At 41.9% G+C, this 17,258-nt stretch overlaps 1 protein-coding gene across 2 annotated transcripts in view; it reads left to right on the top strand.

The window, feature by feature from the left end:
• slc25a28 (solute carrier family 25 member 28) overlaps nt 1-16,158 on the top strand; it is a 30,319-nt gene extending 14,161 nt beyond the window's left edge. Inside the window, exons 2-4 of one of the 2 annotated variants that reach the window (XM_014211720.2) lie at nt 7,849-8,077; nt 12,591-12,647; nt 13,720-15,976. In XM_014211720.2, coding sequence (XP_014067195.1) covers nt 7,849-8,077; nt 12,591-12,647; nt 13,720-14,066 — 633 coding nt within the window. In that variant the 3' untranslated portion in view covers nt 14,067-15,976. 2 annotated transcript variants of the gene reach the window in all.
• The last annotated feature ends 1,100 nt before the right edge of the window (nt 16,159-17,258 follow it).

The following is a 17,258-nucleotide window of genomic DNA, read 5'->3' on the forward strand; positions in this document are numbered from 1 at the left end:
TGTGGGGGAGGACTTCTCCATCTGCCCTTCCTTCTATCTGTCTGTCGCTCTTTCTCATAACAGACAGTATCAAATATGGTTTCTGTTTCCAAATATTGACTAAATGTCTCACTGTCTCCCTGTTTGCACTCATGGATTTGAGAAAAATCAACATGTCTATGGTAGTAATCTCTAAGATTATTACATAGTTGATTAAGTTTATCTCGATACTCTCAATGATACTGGATCACCACAGATGTCGTCATATATCCCTGTCCTGTTTGCTTAGAATATGTCCTAAATACTTAACATAAGTCTACCATTATTAAACTTATTTTTGCTAACTTTCTAATCTTATTCAACAATATAATATATCTATTTCACAGCCGTGTTGTGTTAAATTTCTTACACTGCGTACGACAACAGCTGACTACCTAAGGGAAAATAAAACCTAGCTAGGTAATGTATAAAAATATTACTACTGGTCAAAAGATATTCAAATAACATAATCAGATCAAAATCACTAATCTGAACAACTCCACAAAGAAATGATTGTACCCTTATGGTCATAGGAAAATAGACTTAAGGAAGCCTACCCTTAGTCAAAGACTATGCCCTTTCTTCTCATTAGTTCTTAGACATATTTGTAATTTGAACCAAAAACTCCATAATTATCAATTACACAAATTACCTGAAAATCAGTATTACAAATTACCTTAAATTCTTTATCCAAATGGCTTTCCAATGAGGCTGATCAGACCGCAAAGGAAAGCCATGGTAGAGGTCAAAAGTCATACCACCCCTTCAAAGAAGTGCTTCTTACTATATTAGACAAATTAAAGAAAAACCATCAAACTTTTTCTACATGCTGTATCCCAGGTTCCCAGAACATTCCTTTATCAAAAGAATTCACATGTTTAATTAAAACTCAGAAAATAAAACTTCTAAAATTCCATGTGTGCGCGTGCCCCTTTAAGATATCGTGGCACTAAGAAAAATGGAAATCTCTTAAGAAACCGTGGCACTCCTTCTGTCTTTACAGAGTCTGAAGTCCCAATGTATGCAGATGATACAGTGATAAATGCATGCAAATAGTAAACAACAAGCTTCACAAGAACTCACTACAAAGAAAACAACTGATGCCCCTGAGACAGATATCTATGTATCAGGGGAGAAGCTCCAGGTGGTATCTGATTTTTAAGTACCACGGCATCATACTTGATTCCAACCTCTTTTAAAAAGCAAGTGAAAAAGGTAACTCAAATAACCAAATTCAACCTAGCTAACTTCCAAAACATATGAAATTGTTTGACTGCAGAGGTAACAAACTGTACTTCAAATCTATGATACTCCCCTACTTAAAATACTACTTGAGTAGTTTGGACCAAGCTTGCTTTACAACATTAAAACCCATTCAGTCTGTCTGCAAAAAGTCTCTCGAAGTGCTTGATAGGAAACCCAATAGCCATCATCAGTTACATTCTCAGAAAGCATGAGCTCCTGAGTTGGATTTTATTTTATTTTGCAGTACACTGACGCATGTCTTGTATTCAAGATTCTAAATGTCCAGGCTCCCCCTCCACTTAGTAATGACTGGACATTGTTCCACGTAATGGAAACAGATTATAATGTTAGGATACATTAAACTTCCTGCTCAAATTCACCAAGCAACAATCATCAGAAACTATCACAACTTTTATAATTCAACTGTAACTAACTCCCTTATTCTTACCAGTAGGCAAAAATATACCCCCTACTCAAACAACGTTCTGCCTTACCTCTATTGTAAGATTAAAAGCAAATTTTACAACTTTCTCTTCTCTTTCAGCTTCATACTTATGAAACGTCCAAGACTTAAAAGGAACATGTAAATCGCCAAATTTATAACATACATCAGTCAACCCTTTAGAATAAAAAAAATAAACATTTTGGTGGGCACAACTCTGTCGCCCTTACCTATCCGCTTATTATTAGAATCAATTAGATTTAGGTAACTGTCTCTTCTTTGATTCAGTTATTTTAAATACGACTCCCTTCTCAATATGTTATTTTCAGCAGACCATTTAGGCAACAGACAATGTATTACATCGAAATCGCCTCGCTATTATTTTGAATGAATTAGTCTTTCAATTTAACCTAAACAAGCCTATTAAAATGTTCAGTTTATATCTTAAACAAACACTAACGACTGTATCTTTCCAGGCAAAACATACCAATAGTTGAATTACAATCAGAAACCCAGATTTTAGTCAATTGGTGCCTAGGCTGGGAAACGAACCCGAGTGTCCCGTGTGGCCGGCGAGAATTATACAACTGAACCACCAAAGCTATTGAAATGACGAAGACTCCTCGCAAATAACCCTATTTATAATTGTCTGTAGTCGTAAAATCAGGCACGTACTACTGAGACAATTCACAGAAAATAGCCCTAATTTAAAGGTCCAAGCATTTCTCCGGCGATGATTCTCATTACTCTCGTTGTCTCTCTCTTTCTCCCTCTATCTTTCTGTATGTCCCCTTATCTTCTCTTTTCATTTCCTCTCTTAACTTTTGTCACTCTCTCTATCTCCTACTCAGAATTTAGGAATAATTACTATTGTGACTTTTGATAAGTTATTAGGTCTCATACGCACATAATTTTTCCCCTGTTGATTTCCTTCTTGAATCTTTCTCTACACTTGCCTTCTTTTCCGGGCTTCAGACAGCCACACCCTAGCGGTGTCAAGCCCTTCAGTCTGTTGCTTCTCTGCCTTATCCCCACATACCTTATGCATCTGCCTGATCATTCATTCTAGTTTTTCTATATTTAAACATCCATCAAATTTGTACTTTTTTCTCCTTTTCGGGCCAAAATAGATTTTTTTTTAAATCCTTGCCCTGCATTATATCTCTCATCTCCGGTTAATTCCGGAATCCCCTTAGAGGATTTACTACCCATGTTTATTCAATTACTATTGTTGTTATTATGCTTCTTCTCACAATCTATGTGTGTGTGCTATTACTCTCTGTGTGTGCTAAGAACCTTGGCGTGACCCTGGACAACACCCTGTCGTTCTCCACTAACATCAAGGCGGTGACCCGATCCTGTAGGTTCATGCTCTACAACATTCGCAGAGTACGACCCTGCCTCACACAGGAAGCGGCGCAGGTCCTAATCCAGGCACTTGTCATCTCCCGTCTGGATTACTGCAACTCGCTGTTGGCTGGGCTCCCTGCCTGTGCCATTAAACCCCTACAACTCATCCAGAACGCCGCAGCCCGTCTGGTGTTCAACCTTCCCAAGTTCTCTCACGTCACCCCGCTCCTCCGCACACTCCACTGGCTTCCAGTTGAAGCTCGCATCCGCTACAAGACCATGGTGCTTGCCTACGGAGCCGTGAAGGGAACGGCACCTCTGTACCTTCAGGCTCTGATCAGGCACTACACCCAAACAAGGGCACTGCGCTCATCCACCTCTGGCCTGCTGGCCCCCCTACCTCTGAGGAAGCACAGTTCCCGCTCAGCCCAGTCAAAACTGTTCGCTGCTCTGGCATCCCTATCGTGGAACAAGCTCCCTCACGACGCCAGGACAGCGGAGTCAATCACCACCTTCCGGAGACACCCGAAACCCCACCTCTTTAAGGAATACCTGGGATAGGATTAAGTAATTTTAAACTCTGATTCAATTATTTCTATGTGTATCTCTTCTCACAATCTATGTGTGTGCTTTTCCTTTCTTGAAACTTTATCTATAGAGGTGTCTTTCGATCGGACATTAGGTCTCACACGTATACAACTATAAGCTATTTCCCAAGGGTTGTAAAGTCCTCGTTAAGAGCCCATTTTTCCGTTGTGACTTTTGACTGATTAATATCTCGTATCTCACACCGCTATATTAGGTTTCCCTTCTTCACTGGATAATCAGACTTAGATTATCCGAAAGATCTGACTATCCCCTTCTAAGCGTATTTAGACAGGTGACCTATATTAATATAATCATGTCTCTGACCTCTCATAATTCTATTATATTTTGCCTCCCAATTTACGTTTTTCTCCAATGTCTTTTAACCAATTTTACGTTTTAGGTCTCACCATTTAGCTAGTTTATATTGGTAGTGGCCACAGATACCTGGAGTCATTACGGACCCCCCTTCCTCCTGGTTGAATTTATACCCAATTCCCATCTTCCATTTGCACAGAATACTTGGTTCCCTTTAAAACATTGCATATAATTAGTAGATTTGGATAGACAACACTCTGAAGTTTCTAAAACTGTTTGAATGATGTCTGTGAGTATAACAGAACTCATATGGCAGGCAAAAACCTGAGAAAAAGAATCCAACCAGGAAGTGTGGAAATCTGAGGTTTGTAGTTTTTCAATTGATTGCCTATCCAATACACAGTGTCTATGGGGTCATATTGCACTTCCTAAGGCTTCCACTAGATGTCAACAGTCTTTAGAACGTTGTTTCAGGCTTCTACTGTGAATGGGGGGCGAATAAGAGCTGTTTGTATCAGGTGTCTGGCAGTAGGCCATTAGTTTAGTCACGCGCGCGGCCATGAGCACGAGCTCGGTTCTCTTTCCTTTATGAAGACAAACGAATTGTCCGGTTGGAATATTTTTGAAGATTTATGATAAAAAGATCCTAAAGATTGATTCTACACATCGTTTGACCTGTTTCTACAAACTCTAATAGAACTTTTGACTTTTCGTCTGGACGGTTTGAATGGTGTCTGTGAGTATAACAGAACTCATATGGCAGGCAAAAACCTGAGAGAATTCCATGGAGGAAGTGGCCTGTTGGCGAATTTCTAGTTCTCCCTTTGCTTCTCTATCGAAACCACACGTGCACGTGTGGTTATGTAGGACTTTCTAAGGCTTCCATTGGCTCTCTAAAGCGTTCAGAAAGCGGATTGACGCGTCTCCTGTCTCCGGGCAGATAACAGGAGCACAGTTTGTCATTGGACTGCCTGGTGGCTAAGAGATAGGAAATGTGCATTCACGAGACCTCGCCATTTTTTCTCTTCCTTTTTGAATGAATACAGCATTGTCCGGTTGGAATATTATCGCTATTTTATGAGAAAAATACCATAAAAATTGATTTTAAACAGCGTTTGACATGCTTCTAAGTACGATAAAGGAACATTTTCAATTTTTTTGTCTCAATGCGCCCGCGCGTTACCCTTTGGATAGTGACCTGAACGCACGATCAAAACGGGGGTATTTGCACATAACTATGGATTATTTGGAACATAAACAACATTTGTTGTGGAAGTAGCAGTCCTGGGAGTGAATTCTGACGAAGAACAGCAAAGGTAATCCAATTTTTCTAATAGTAATTCTGAGTTTAGGTTGCGTCGAACTTGGCGGGTGTCAAATTAGCTAGCCGTGATGGCTGAGCTATGTACTCAGAATATTGCAAAATGTGCTTTCGCCGAAAAGCTATTTTAAAATCTGACATAGCGATTGCATAAAGGAGTTCTGTATCTATAATTCTTAAAATAATCGTTATGTATTTTGTCAACGTTTATCATGAGTAATTTAGTAAATTCACTGGAAGTTTTTGGTGGGAATGCTAGTTCTGAACATCACATGCTAATGTAAAAAGCAGTTTTTTGAAATAAATATGAACTTGATTGAACAAAACATGCATGTATTGTATAACATAATGTCCTAGGAGTGTCATCTGATGAAGATCATCAAAGGTTAGTGCTGCATTTAGCTGTGTTTTTTTTGTTTTTGACATATATGCTTGCTATAAAAATGGCTGTGTGGTTATTTGTGTCTATGTACTCTCCTAACATAATCTAATGTTTTGCTTTCGCTGTAAAGCCTTTTTGAAATCGGACAATGTGGTTAGATTAACGAGAGTCTTATCTTTCAAATGGTGTAAAATAGTCGTATGTTTGAAATATTGAAATTATTGCATTTTTGAGTAATTTGTATTTCGCGCCACGCGATTCCACTGGCTGTTGAATAGAGTGGGACGCTAACGTCCCACCTAGCCCATAGAAGTTAAGGAGAAGTTTATCTTTAATTCTATGATTAACAGTTATATATTTTATCAACGTATATGGTGAGTATTTCTGTAAATTGATGTGCTCATTCACCGTCAGTTTTCGAGGCAAAACATTTCTGAACATTACACACCGATGTAAAATGGGGTTTTTGGATATAAATATGAACTTTATCGAGCAAAACATACATGTATTGTGTAACATGAAGTCGTATGAGTGCCATCTGATGAAGATCATCAAAGGTTAGTGATTCATTTTAGCTGTATTTCTGTTTTTTTGTGACGCCTCTCCTTGCTTGGAAAATGGATGTGTTTTTTCTTGTCTAGGTACTGTCCTAACATAATCTAATGGTATGTGTTCGCCGTAAAGCCTTTTTGAAATCGGACACTGTGGTTGGATTAACGAGAAGTTTATCTATAAAATGTTGTATAATACTTGTATGTGTGAGAAATTTGAATTATGAGATTATTGTTGTTTTGAATTTGGCGCTCTGCTATTTCACTGGCTGTTCACGAGTGGGACGCTACCGTCCCACATACCCCAGAGAGGTTAATCGACGGATCTTTCATCCGCCTGTGCACGGTTTTGGTGTCTCCCTGGACCGACAGAAGCAGGTATTGAGATCCGGCTCGAAAGGAGCAAGCTGTCACGAGAATTTTCAATCCCAATGATAATAACTACCAATCAATAAGCTTTGACCAATCCCCAAGGTTTGTAAGACCCTGGGTTTAATAATAATTAGGTAAAGACTCAGCTTATGCAAAAGGTCCGTAAAGTTTATTCACGAGAACGTTCTAAAGTCAAAATACAAAGAACATGTCATTTTATAACTTACTCCCTCCCTACTTACACACAAACAGTAAATAGCCTATGCACATACATACACACGAACAGTAGGTGGGATGTATCCTTCCCCGTAGTTCTCACCACTGTTTATCACTACCAAGCTGGCAGTTCCATTCCCCCGAGATTAGAGGGACCTTGATGGGACTCCCTTTCCTGACGTAAGTTTCTCAGAGTTCCAGTCAGGTCATACACAGTTCAATTGTTCTCTGTATTTTCTTAGTCGCACAAACATTTCTACTTGTCTCGACCAAACCTTATTAGACTGAAGTTTATCATTCTAATTCATTATACATGTTACAGAATCTAATAGTTACGTTTGTCTAATTATTCATTATATATGTTACATAATGTCATAATTACGTTTCAGGGTGGAATTGTTTAGTCATTACCTTTTAAAAATATAAACTCCCTTATCAATCTCTTACAGGCCTAGAGTTCCACATAGCCTATAACGGTGGCCCGAGGCCCTGTTTATACTTCCTGGAAAGCGTGCACACACCAGTGCAGAAAACAATCGGCATGTGAGAGCCCAGGGCCTCCTTTGCTTGTGGTGATGTGGTCATTATTAGAAGACCCTCTGGCTCTCACAGCACTAGACTTACTGTGAGAGGATGAATCCTGACACTGGCCCAATGATAAGGATTGTGTTTGTGTGTGGAGTCAGGTTTTTGGAGTGTTGCTAGTGGGACAGATGCTTACAGGAAGTCAGCTTTTGTCCCTCTGACCCTGGGTCTCGTTATTCAACACTTCTATTCAACTGGGCGTGGGCATGACTACTCAACATTTTCAAAATATTTAGCGGGTGGAAGGTATAAGCACTGACTATTACTTACTGTGTTTTGATTGGTTAGCAGTGTATTCATCCCACCTCTGCTCAGATTTCATTGGTTGCTAACATGGTAGTTCTCAAATTTTAAGTTAAATGTTATGGTTGCATTAAGGTTAGGTATGGCGGGAAGTGTATGGTTAGGTTATGACTAGGGTAACCAGTAGGTGTGTGACCTCTAACCTCTCTTCCCTGTGTAGACGCGTATGCAGAGCCTACAGCCTGAGCCTGCTGCCCGTTACCGGAATGTGATGGACGCTCTTCGGCGAATCATAACCACCGAGGGTGTCTGGCGACCAATGAGAGGGCTGAATGCCACGGCCGTGGGGGCGGGTCCGGCGCACGCTCTCTACTTCGCCTGCTACGAGAAACTGAAGAAGAGTCTGGGTGACATCATCCACCCCGGGGCTAACAGCCATCTGGCCAACGGTATACCAGGAAAACACACACACACTAGCATATGCACACACCAATCCTATACTTCTCTGCAACCACTCTTTGGATTACTTGTTGACTTCCTGGAAATATAACTATATGACATTGTTTTTTCTAGTAAATGCTAGCAGTTCATTTGGTTTTTCCAATATTCTATTTTTAGCAACTCAAGCAAGTAGTGATGAAGATTCAATTAAACTATTTTGCTGTATTTTTACAGCTATGTTGCTGTAGTCCTGTAGAGATCATCTCTGTAACACTGCAGAGAGAGAGGGAGAGAAGACCCCCTTCTCCCCTGGACACTAAGTGGATGCTGCTCGGACTAACCTAGATGAACCTTTCTCTCAGACACTGAGTTATGTGTGTGGGTGAGTCAGCCTGCCAGTTCTAACAGCTGGAGCAGAGTGGCGGGAGAGTGGTGGTGCCACACCCTTATTACCCCCATCCCCTGGACAGTAGAGGGGACAAATGCCTGCGCTATACTTCAGGCTCTCTCATACCCAGTACAGTAAGCAGGCCCTAAGAACCTGGTTCCTCTCTAGGTTTCTTCCTAGGCTCCTGCCCTCTAGGGAGTTTTTCCTAGCTGCTGTGCTTCTCCATTGCTTACTCTTTGGGTTTTTAGGCTGGGTATCTGTATAGCACTTTGTGACAACTACTGATGTAAAAAGGGCTTTATAAAATACATTTGATTTGACTGAATCTAACTTGTTGGGCCACCTGCCAGTGTGATAAACATCACCAGCCGCTCAGGTGGTGGATCAGCTGTTGTCCGGGGCTATTTCCGTCCCAGCAGGAGGGGTATCTTTCTGGCCATGGAGCTGATCTGACATTGTCTGTATTCTCTCTATGAGGTCAGAGTTCTGCAGAGTCAGCCAGGTCCACAAATAGACCAGGGCCTCTGACTGACTACATGCCATGCTATGGTGTCCGGGTCCACGCTACAGACATGCGTCAGAGAAAAGTTTTTAACCTGAGCACTGCTATGTGAGGAGCGAGGCTGGCAATATTGCTGCAGCTGAGGATGGGGCAGAGTGTGAGAGATGGGAGCGAGCCATTGAGGTATAAAAGAAGTGGGGACTGCGTCCGTTGTTTTCAACATAATCTGCTCGTGTTTACATACGCCGATTTATGGACTGTCTATATCCGGGTTGCATCCGGTTTACATGCCCAACTTCACATGCGCACTAGCACTCAGTGCACACAGGGAGCAGCGACGACGTCATCCAAATACATATCAGACATTGGATAAAGATAAAATGTTAGTCTTCGGCTGTGACTTACTATAGCTGGCTAGGCTAATTGAGGCCACATGCTACGCTTTCTCCCCAACCCCATTCAGATAAAACAACAGCCTACTTGTTGGTTGCTCGTTGTAGCCTAGTCATTCTCACTTTTAATTCTGTAATTTTATTCCAACTTGCATTGCATTAGTGTACTCTCATTGCATAAGCTTTGATTGGCCAACATAAACAAGCTACACATGTGAAGGGTGAATGTCATAAAAGCAACATTGAAAAGTTTATTTTATTATACTGAACAAAAATATAAATGCAACATGCAACAATTTCAAGTTCATATAAGGAAATTGGTCAATTTAAATAAATTGGGCCCTAATCTATGATTTCACATGACTGGGAATACAGATATGCGTCTGTTGGTCACAGATGTCTTTAAAAAAAAGAAGATGGCGGTGCGAATCAGAAAACCAGTCAGTATCTGGTATGACCACCATTTTGCCTCACGCAGCGCAACACATCTCCTTCACACATAGTTAATCAGACTGTTGATTGTGGAATGTTGTCCCACTCCTCTTCAATGGCTGTGTGAAGTTTCTGGATATTGCCTGGTACTGGAACACTCTGTTGTACACGTCGTTCCAGAGCATCCCAAACATGCTCATTGAGTGACCTGTCTAGTGAGTATGCAAGCCATGGAAGAACTGTGGCATTTTCAGCTTCCAGGAATTGTGTACAGATCCTTGTGTCATTATCATGATAAAACATGAGGTGACGGCGGAGGATGAATTGCATGACAATGAGCCTCCGGATCTCGTCACGGTATTCAAATTACCATCGATTAAATGCAATTGTCTTCGTTGACCATAGCTTATGCCTGCACATACAGTTGAAGTCTGAAGTTTACATACACTTAGGTTGGAGTCATTAAAACTTGTTTTTCAACCACTCCACAAATGTCTTGTTAACAAACTGTAGTTTTGGCAAGTAGGTTAGGACATCTACTTTGTGCATGACACAAGTAATTTTTCCAACAATTGTTTACAGACTAATTATTTCACTGTATCACAATTCCAGTGGTCCAGAAGTTTACATACACTAAGTTGACTGTGCCTTTTAAACAGCTTGGAAAATTCCAGAAAGTTATGTCATGACTTTAGAAGCTTCTGACAGTCTGGTTCATCCTTGGGAGCAATTTCCAAATGCCTGAAAGTACCACGTTGATCTGTAAAAACAATAGTATGCAAGTATAAACACCATGGGACCACCCAGCCGTCATACCGCTCAGGAAGGAGACGCATTCTGTCTCCTAGAGATTAACATATATTGGTGCAAATCAATCCCAGAACAACAGCAAAGGACCTTGTGAAGATGCTGGAGGAAACGGGTACAAAAGTATCTATATCCACAATAAAACGAGTCCTATATCGACATAACCTGAAACGCCGCTCAGCAAGGAAGAAGCCACTGCTCCAAAACCGCCATAAAAAAGGCAGACTACGGTTTGCAACTGCACGTGGGGACAAAAATCGTACTTTTTGGAGAAATGTCCTCTGGTCTGATGAAACAAAAATAGAACTGTTTGGCCATAATGACCATCGTTATGTTTGGAGGACAATGGGGGATGCTTGCAAGCCGAAGAACACCATCAAAACCGTGAGGCATTGGGGTGGCAGCATCATGTTGTAGGGGTGCTTTGCTGCATGAGGGTCTGGTGCACTTCACAAAATAGATGGCATCATGGGATGAAAAATTATGTGGATATTTTGAAGCAACATCTCAAGACATCAGTCAGGAAGTTAAAGCTTGATCGCAAATGGGTATTCCAAATGGACAATGACCCCAAGCATACTTCCAATGTTGTGGCAAAATGGCTTAAGGACAACAAAGTCAAGGTATTGGAGTGGCCATCACAAAGCCCTGACCTCAAGCCTATAGAAAATTTGTGGGCAGAACTGAAAAAGCGTGTGCGAGCAAGGAGGCCTACCAAACTGACTCGGTTACACCAGCTCTGTCAGGAGGAATGGGCCAAAATTCACCCAACGTTTTGTGGAAGGCTACCCAAAACGTTTGACCCAAGTGAAACAATTTAAAGACAATGCTACCAAATACTAATTGAGTGTACGTAAACTTCTGACCCACTGGGAATGTGATGAAAGAAATAAAAGCTGAAATAAATAATTCTGTCAACTATTATTCTGGCATTTCATTCTTAAAATAAAGTGGTGATCCTAACTGACCTAAGACAGGGAATTTTTACTAGGATTAAATGTCAGGAATTGTGAAACTGAGTTTGAATGTATTTGGCTAAGGTGTATGTAAACTTCCGACTTTAACTGTACCTCGCTCATCGCCCAGAAGACTGCCGTTACTGGATGTTTTTTTTATGCACCATTCTTGGTAAACCCTAGACACTACCATGTGTGAAATGCCCAGGTGGTCAGTCCTTTCTGAGATGCTAGATCCGGCGTGCCTGGCACCGACGATCCTTACACCGAAACTCGGTCACTCGTTTTGCCTATGCTAACGTTCAATCGAACAGTAACTGAATGCCTCTGCCTCTCTGCCTGCTTTATAAAACAAGCCATGGCCATATGACTCACTCTCTGTAGGAGCGACCCATTTTCATGAAAGTGGTGGTGTACCTAAAACTGTCCAGTGAGTGTATATCCTTGTATATAACAATTCCAAATTGGATATTTTAATTTAATTGAGAAAAGGCTTTTTCATTGTTAAAATAGGCCTATAGTTTTTTCGCTCTCGCACATGAATAATCACAAGTATTCGAATTCTAACGTCCGTTCCGACATTTGAATATTCAAATAACTTTGCACATCCCTAATTTGCACGACAAGAACATTTTTTAAGTTTGCTCAGACAAATCTAGTACTAGAGATACTTGCTCTTTTTATCCCTGTACATGTTCTCTGCTCTCTTTCTCTTCCCTTCTTCCCAGGTCAGCTGTCTGTCTCTGTTTTTCCCTCCTCCCTGGTTTCCAGGTCAGGGGAGAGGCAGGGTAAGACCTGCCCAGTAGTGGAAGGGGATGTTTGACTCTGGTCCAGCAGGAGTGGTGATGGCCTGTTTTACCGCAAGGGATAGCTAGAGCATTTTCTGTCATCTGGCCTCTCCTCTCTCCTCTACTCTTTCCTTCTCCTTTTATATCTCTGGTCTTTTCTGTCTCTCTGTCTCTCTCTCTGTCTCTGTCTGTCTGTCTCTCTCACTCTCTCTCTCTCTGTGTGTGTGTTTAACCATTGAGTGTGTATGTGTTACAGGTACGGCGGGGTGTGTGGCCACATTGCTTCATGATGCAGCCATGAACCCATCTGAAGGTAAATCTATCCATCTATAAATATATCTTTCCCTCTCTTAAACCTGCTCTCTCGATCTCACACATGGCGTGTATTCAGGTGACTGAGACGTTCTTTGCTGCAGATAAATGGCTGTAGCAGAGCTCCCTCTGCAGCTGTAGCTCCTACTGCATCAAGGGCCTAGCCTGTTTACTCTGCACTGCTCGCTAGGGACGGGAGGGCAAGGTGGAGGGGGAGACAGAGAGAAAGAGGGTAGGGTGAGGGGGAGGAGCAGGGCCAAGAATGAAATTGGAATAGAGACTGGGATAGAGATTGAGGGAGCGAGCAGGGTTGAGGGAGGGGGGAGACGTGGAGAAAGATGCTCCCTTGTGTCCTGTCGCCTTTGTATTTAACTCAACCACCATCTGTAGACTACAGCGGACTTTGATGGGTATCCTTCCACTGAAATGCCTGGACAGGTGATCCTCAGGCAGCTGTGTAGGGTGGAGGCGAGGGACATAGGTGCTAGTCTCAGATTCCAAGGTAACGCCTGGGTCACTGCTTTGAACTTCAGCAGTCTAAATAAAAATCTCTGTTAATGTCTTAATTAATCTGAACATCCTAATGCCCTCCTCAGCCTTGGAGGATGTTATGACTGCATTTTCAAAAAAATAAATATCTGGTCAATAATTTGTCTTTCTTTTTTATCCTCCGGGCTATTTTCCTGGTCCCTAATGATGAAAACACACCTGGCAATCCTACCTTGCATCCCTCCAATCCTCCCCTCTGCTCCCCCTCTTTACTCACCTATCCCTTCCTTCCTCTCTGCCTCACTATGCCTTGTTTTTTCTTTTATACTGCTCTCATCGCTCTCTTTCCCCCATTCCTCATCTCTACTGCCTGCATTCTCTCTTACGCTCTCTTCTGGCTATTCCTGTCTCTCCTTCCATCTGTTTTTCTCCCTCCCTGTCCAGTGGTGAAGCAGCGTTTGCAGATGTATAACTCTCCGTACCGCGGCGTGATGGACTGTGTGCGTGCCGTGTGGCAGAGAGAGGGCGCCGCAGCCTTTTACCGCTCCTACACCACCCAGCTCACCATGAACGTGCCTTTCCAGGTGCTCCACTTCATGACCTACGAGTCCCTCCAGGAGCTCCTCAACCCCCACAGACAGTACAACCCCTCCTCACACATGGTGTCTGGAGCCCTGGCCGGGGCCATTGCTGCTGCAGCCACCACCCCTCTGGATGTCTGCAAGACCCTGCTCAACACCCAGGAGTCCCTGGTGGGGCTCCCCGCTGCAGGCCAGGGTGGAGGTCAGGGGACACACAGACACATTACAGGCCTGGCCCATGCCTTCCGGACAGTGTACAGGCTGGGCGGCCTGCCTGGGTTCTTCAAAGGAGTCCAGGCCAGGGTGATCTATCAGATGCCCTCCACAGCCATCAGCTGGTCCGTCTATGAGTTCTTCAAGTACGGAATCACCAAGCACCAGTACGAGAAGAGGATAGCGCAGGGAGAGAAGTAGAGAAGGAAAAATAAAGAAAATCCCTTCTTTCAGCCATCTCTCTTTGCCGTCTCTTCTGTTTTCTCTCTATCAACCCCCTTCCTTTGCCCTTCGGAGCAAGCAGGTGTTCAGAGCAAGGGAGAATTGAGAGGAACAGTGGAGAGGAAGAATCGATACGCACATAAACCAACCAATACCCTCTTTACCCCTGTTCAGACAGCCAATAACAAAGAGACTTCCAGATGTGGTTCAACTAATAACATCCATGCTAAACTGTTTGCAACTGAAAATGTACAATTTCCTATGAAAGTGAATGTCATGTATTGACACTACGTTATCAACGCACATAAATGCTAACCAGAACAATTGTTGATTCTGTTTTGCTAGTCTCCAGTGAGTTTTGTTAAATATTTTGCTAATGAGTTTCCAATCTCTTTCATAAGTATTGTTGTGATGAATTTGACAACCGCTGTCCTATCTGTCCGTGTTAAAGACAGACTCAGCAATATAACATCATTCTACACACCTGGGCCAATTCCTGCTGATAGAAATTAACAAAATTCCCTTATTGAGGCGCAGATTGAAAAGAGCCATTAGATTTGGATTCGGTTTTTGTTGATGTGTGTAAGCAGGAAGTGTCCCAGCTTTGTATGATGTTATATTGCGGAGTACATGTAAAGTTAATTATGGCGTTAACTGTATGTGGATGAGAATGTTGTTCACTGTAAGCCCCACCAGGGGCCACTGTCCCCCTCCCAATAAAGCTGGAGTAATAAAATATGATGAGGTGTGAGTGACAGTCTGCCTTTAGGGGGCGTTAGTGTTGCTTTGTAAACCTAGGCAATAGTTTATAGGCTTCAGGTACAAGTTGGCCTTAACCCCAGCTCTAGGATCAGTTTGTCGTTTCTCAAATCTTAACTGTTGAGGGTATGAAAGAATATCTAATCCTCGACCAATGGTTAGGAGCAACTTCTACCTTATCGCTTCAGAAATGGTAGAGACACAAAGGGAGTCCTCTCAAGGTTTGAAATCAGGAATTGCTCTCAAAATGGTTGCATACTATATATGTGAATTTAAATGACAATTTTTTTTTTAATCGGATCAGATTTTATGTAAAATGCTGAAATAGACTTAATTTATTGCTTTCAGTATTTTGTAAAGCACGTTAGCTCTATTCTGAGGAACTATTGAGAGTTATTTTTGTATTGATTCCAGAACACAAAGTACTAGCCTTTAGTTGGCTGACACCACTGTTCTAGATCCAAAGCGACATGATTGGCTTCTAGAAATAATTGCCATTTCATTGGCCAATAAACTCCATCCTGTCTTCTGATTGGTACCGATGTAAGGAGATGTTGTTTTCCCAGATCTCACGTTGTATTTTTGTTTTGAGGAGATCAAATTCTTGGATGGGATAACCTACACACACACTTAAATTTTCTGTTGGTTTACAGTCACACCCTTGTTTTACCTAGACTGGCTGCCTGCCTGACTGTCCCAGTATTAACAAGTACACAAAGGTTTAGACAGGACAGGTTGGCTAAAGCAGAGACCAACAGGCACACACAAAGGATATGGATTCCCATGCATTAACAGCCAAATCCAAACTCCAGAACCATGTTTACATGACGGAATTTCATGAGAATCTCCTATTGGCATGGTTTACATAAAATATTGATGTTTACACACCGTCTTCATGTTTAGGGACGATTATGGAATGTTGGGTAACGATTAATTGTCATGGAAATAGCCACGGTTGTCATTGTCATTTTTGTTGAAAAAAGTTTTGATCTTGTAATCTTTAAACGTTGGCTATGACCATGAATACAATACGCTTCTGTCAAAAAAATAAGTGATTTTGACCGCATGCATCTTTTGTAAATTTAAGGTTCTCCTCCCGACCGTGCCGTGCTGCTCTTAAAATTATTACCAACATTACCCATTTCTTGTAAAACTGCTATTGGGTAACCATGGAACACAAACATATATACGTGTGCCCCCATGTTACATGAGCTGAAATAAAAAATTCCAGAAATGTTCTTTAAAAAATATTATTTCTCATGTTGTGCACAAATTTGTTTACTTCCCTGTTCTCCTTTGCCAAGATAATCCATCCACATGACAGGTATGACATATCAATAAGCTAATTACACAGCATGATCATTACCCATGTGTACCTTGTGCTGGGGACAATAAAAGGCCACTTTAAAATGTGCAGTTTTGTCACAACGTAATGCCACAGATGTCTCAAGTTTTGGGGAGTGTGCAATTCTCAGGGAATGTCCACCAGAGCTGTTGTCAGACAATTGAATATTAATTTCTCTATCATAAGCTGCCTTCAGTGTCGTTTTAGAGAATTTGGCAGTACGTCAAACTGGCCTCACAACCCCAGACCACATGTAACCATGCCAGGCAAGGACCTCCACAACAAGCTTCTTCACCTGCTGGATTGCCTGAGGGGGGGACCAGTGCTGAGGAGCATTTCTGTCTGTAATAAAGCCCTTTTATGGGGAAAAACTAATCTGTTTGGCTGGGCCTGGCTCCGGAGTGGGTGGGCCTATGCCCTACAAGGCCCACCCATGTCTGCATCCCTGCCCAGTTGTGAAATCCATACAATAGGGCCTAATTAATTTATTTCAATTGACTGATTTCCTTATACGAACTGTAACTCAGTAAAATCTTTGAAATTGTACTGTAGATACTGTATATCTACTTGAATATAAAGTTGAATCCTCCCTTCTAAAATGAATTTATTAGGACAATATTTTAGTTTACGGTTACTGTCCATAATTGTCGGTTACATGATTATACAATAATTGTGCCAGCCCTACTCATGTTAGGGTTTGGCCCTGACTAACTAAAGGGTCAAGAAGGAATGAGCTCATGTTGCAGAACTTTCAGTGGTCCATTTAAAGGTTTCTGAACATGCCACATTTGTTTAATAAGCTGTTCTAAAGACTAAAGGTAGAAGTTACCCTTAGACACATACACTACATGACCAAAAGTATGTGGACACCTGCTCGTCGAACATCTCATTCCAAAATCATGGGCATTAATATGGAGTTGGTCTCCCCTTTGCTGCTATAACAGCCTCCACTCTTCTGGAAAGGCTTTCCACTAGACGTTGGAACATTTCTGCAGGGACTTGC

The sequence above is a fragment of the Salmo salar genome, chromosome ssa01, assembly GCF_905237065.1.
Source record: "Salmo salar chromosome ssa01, Ssal_v3.1, whole genome shotgun sequence".
In the NCBI taxonomy this organism is placed as follows: Eukaryota; Metazoa; Chordata; class Actinopteri; order Salmoniformes; family Salmonidae; genus Salmo; species Salmo salar.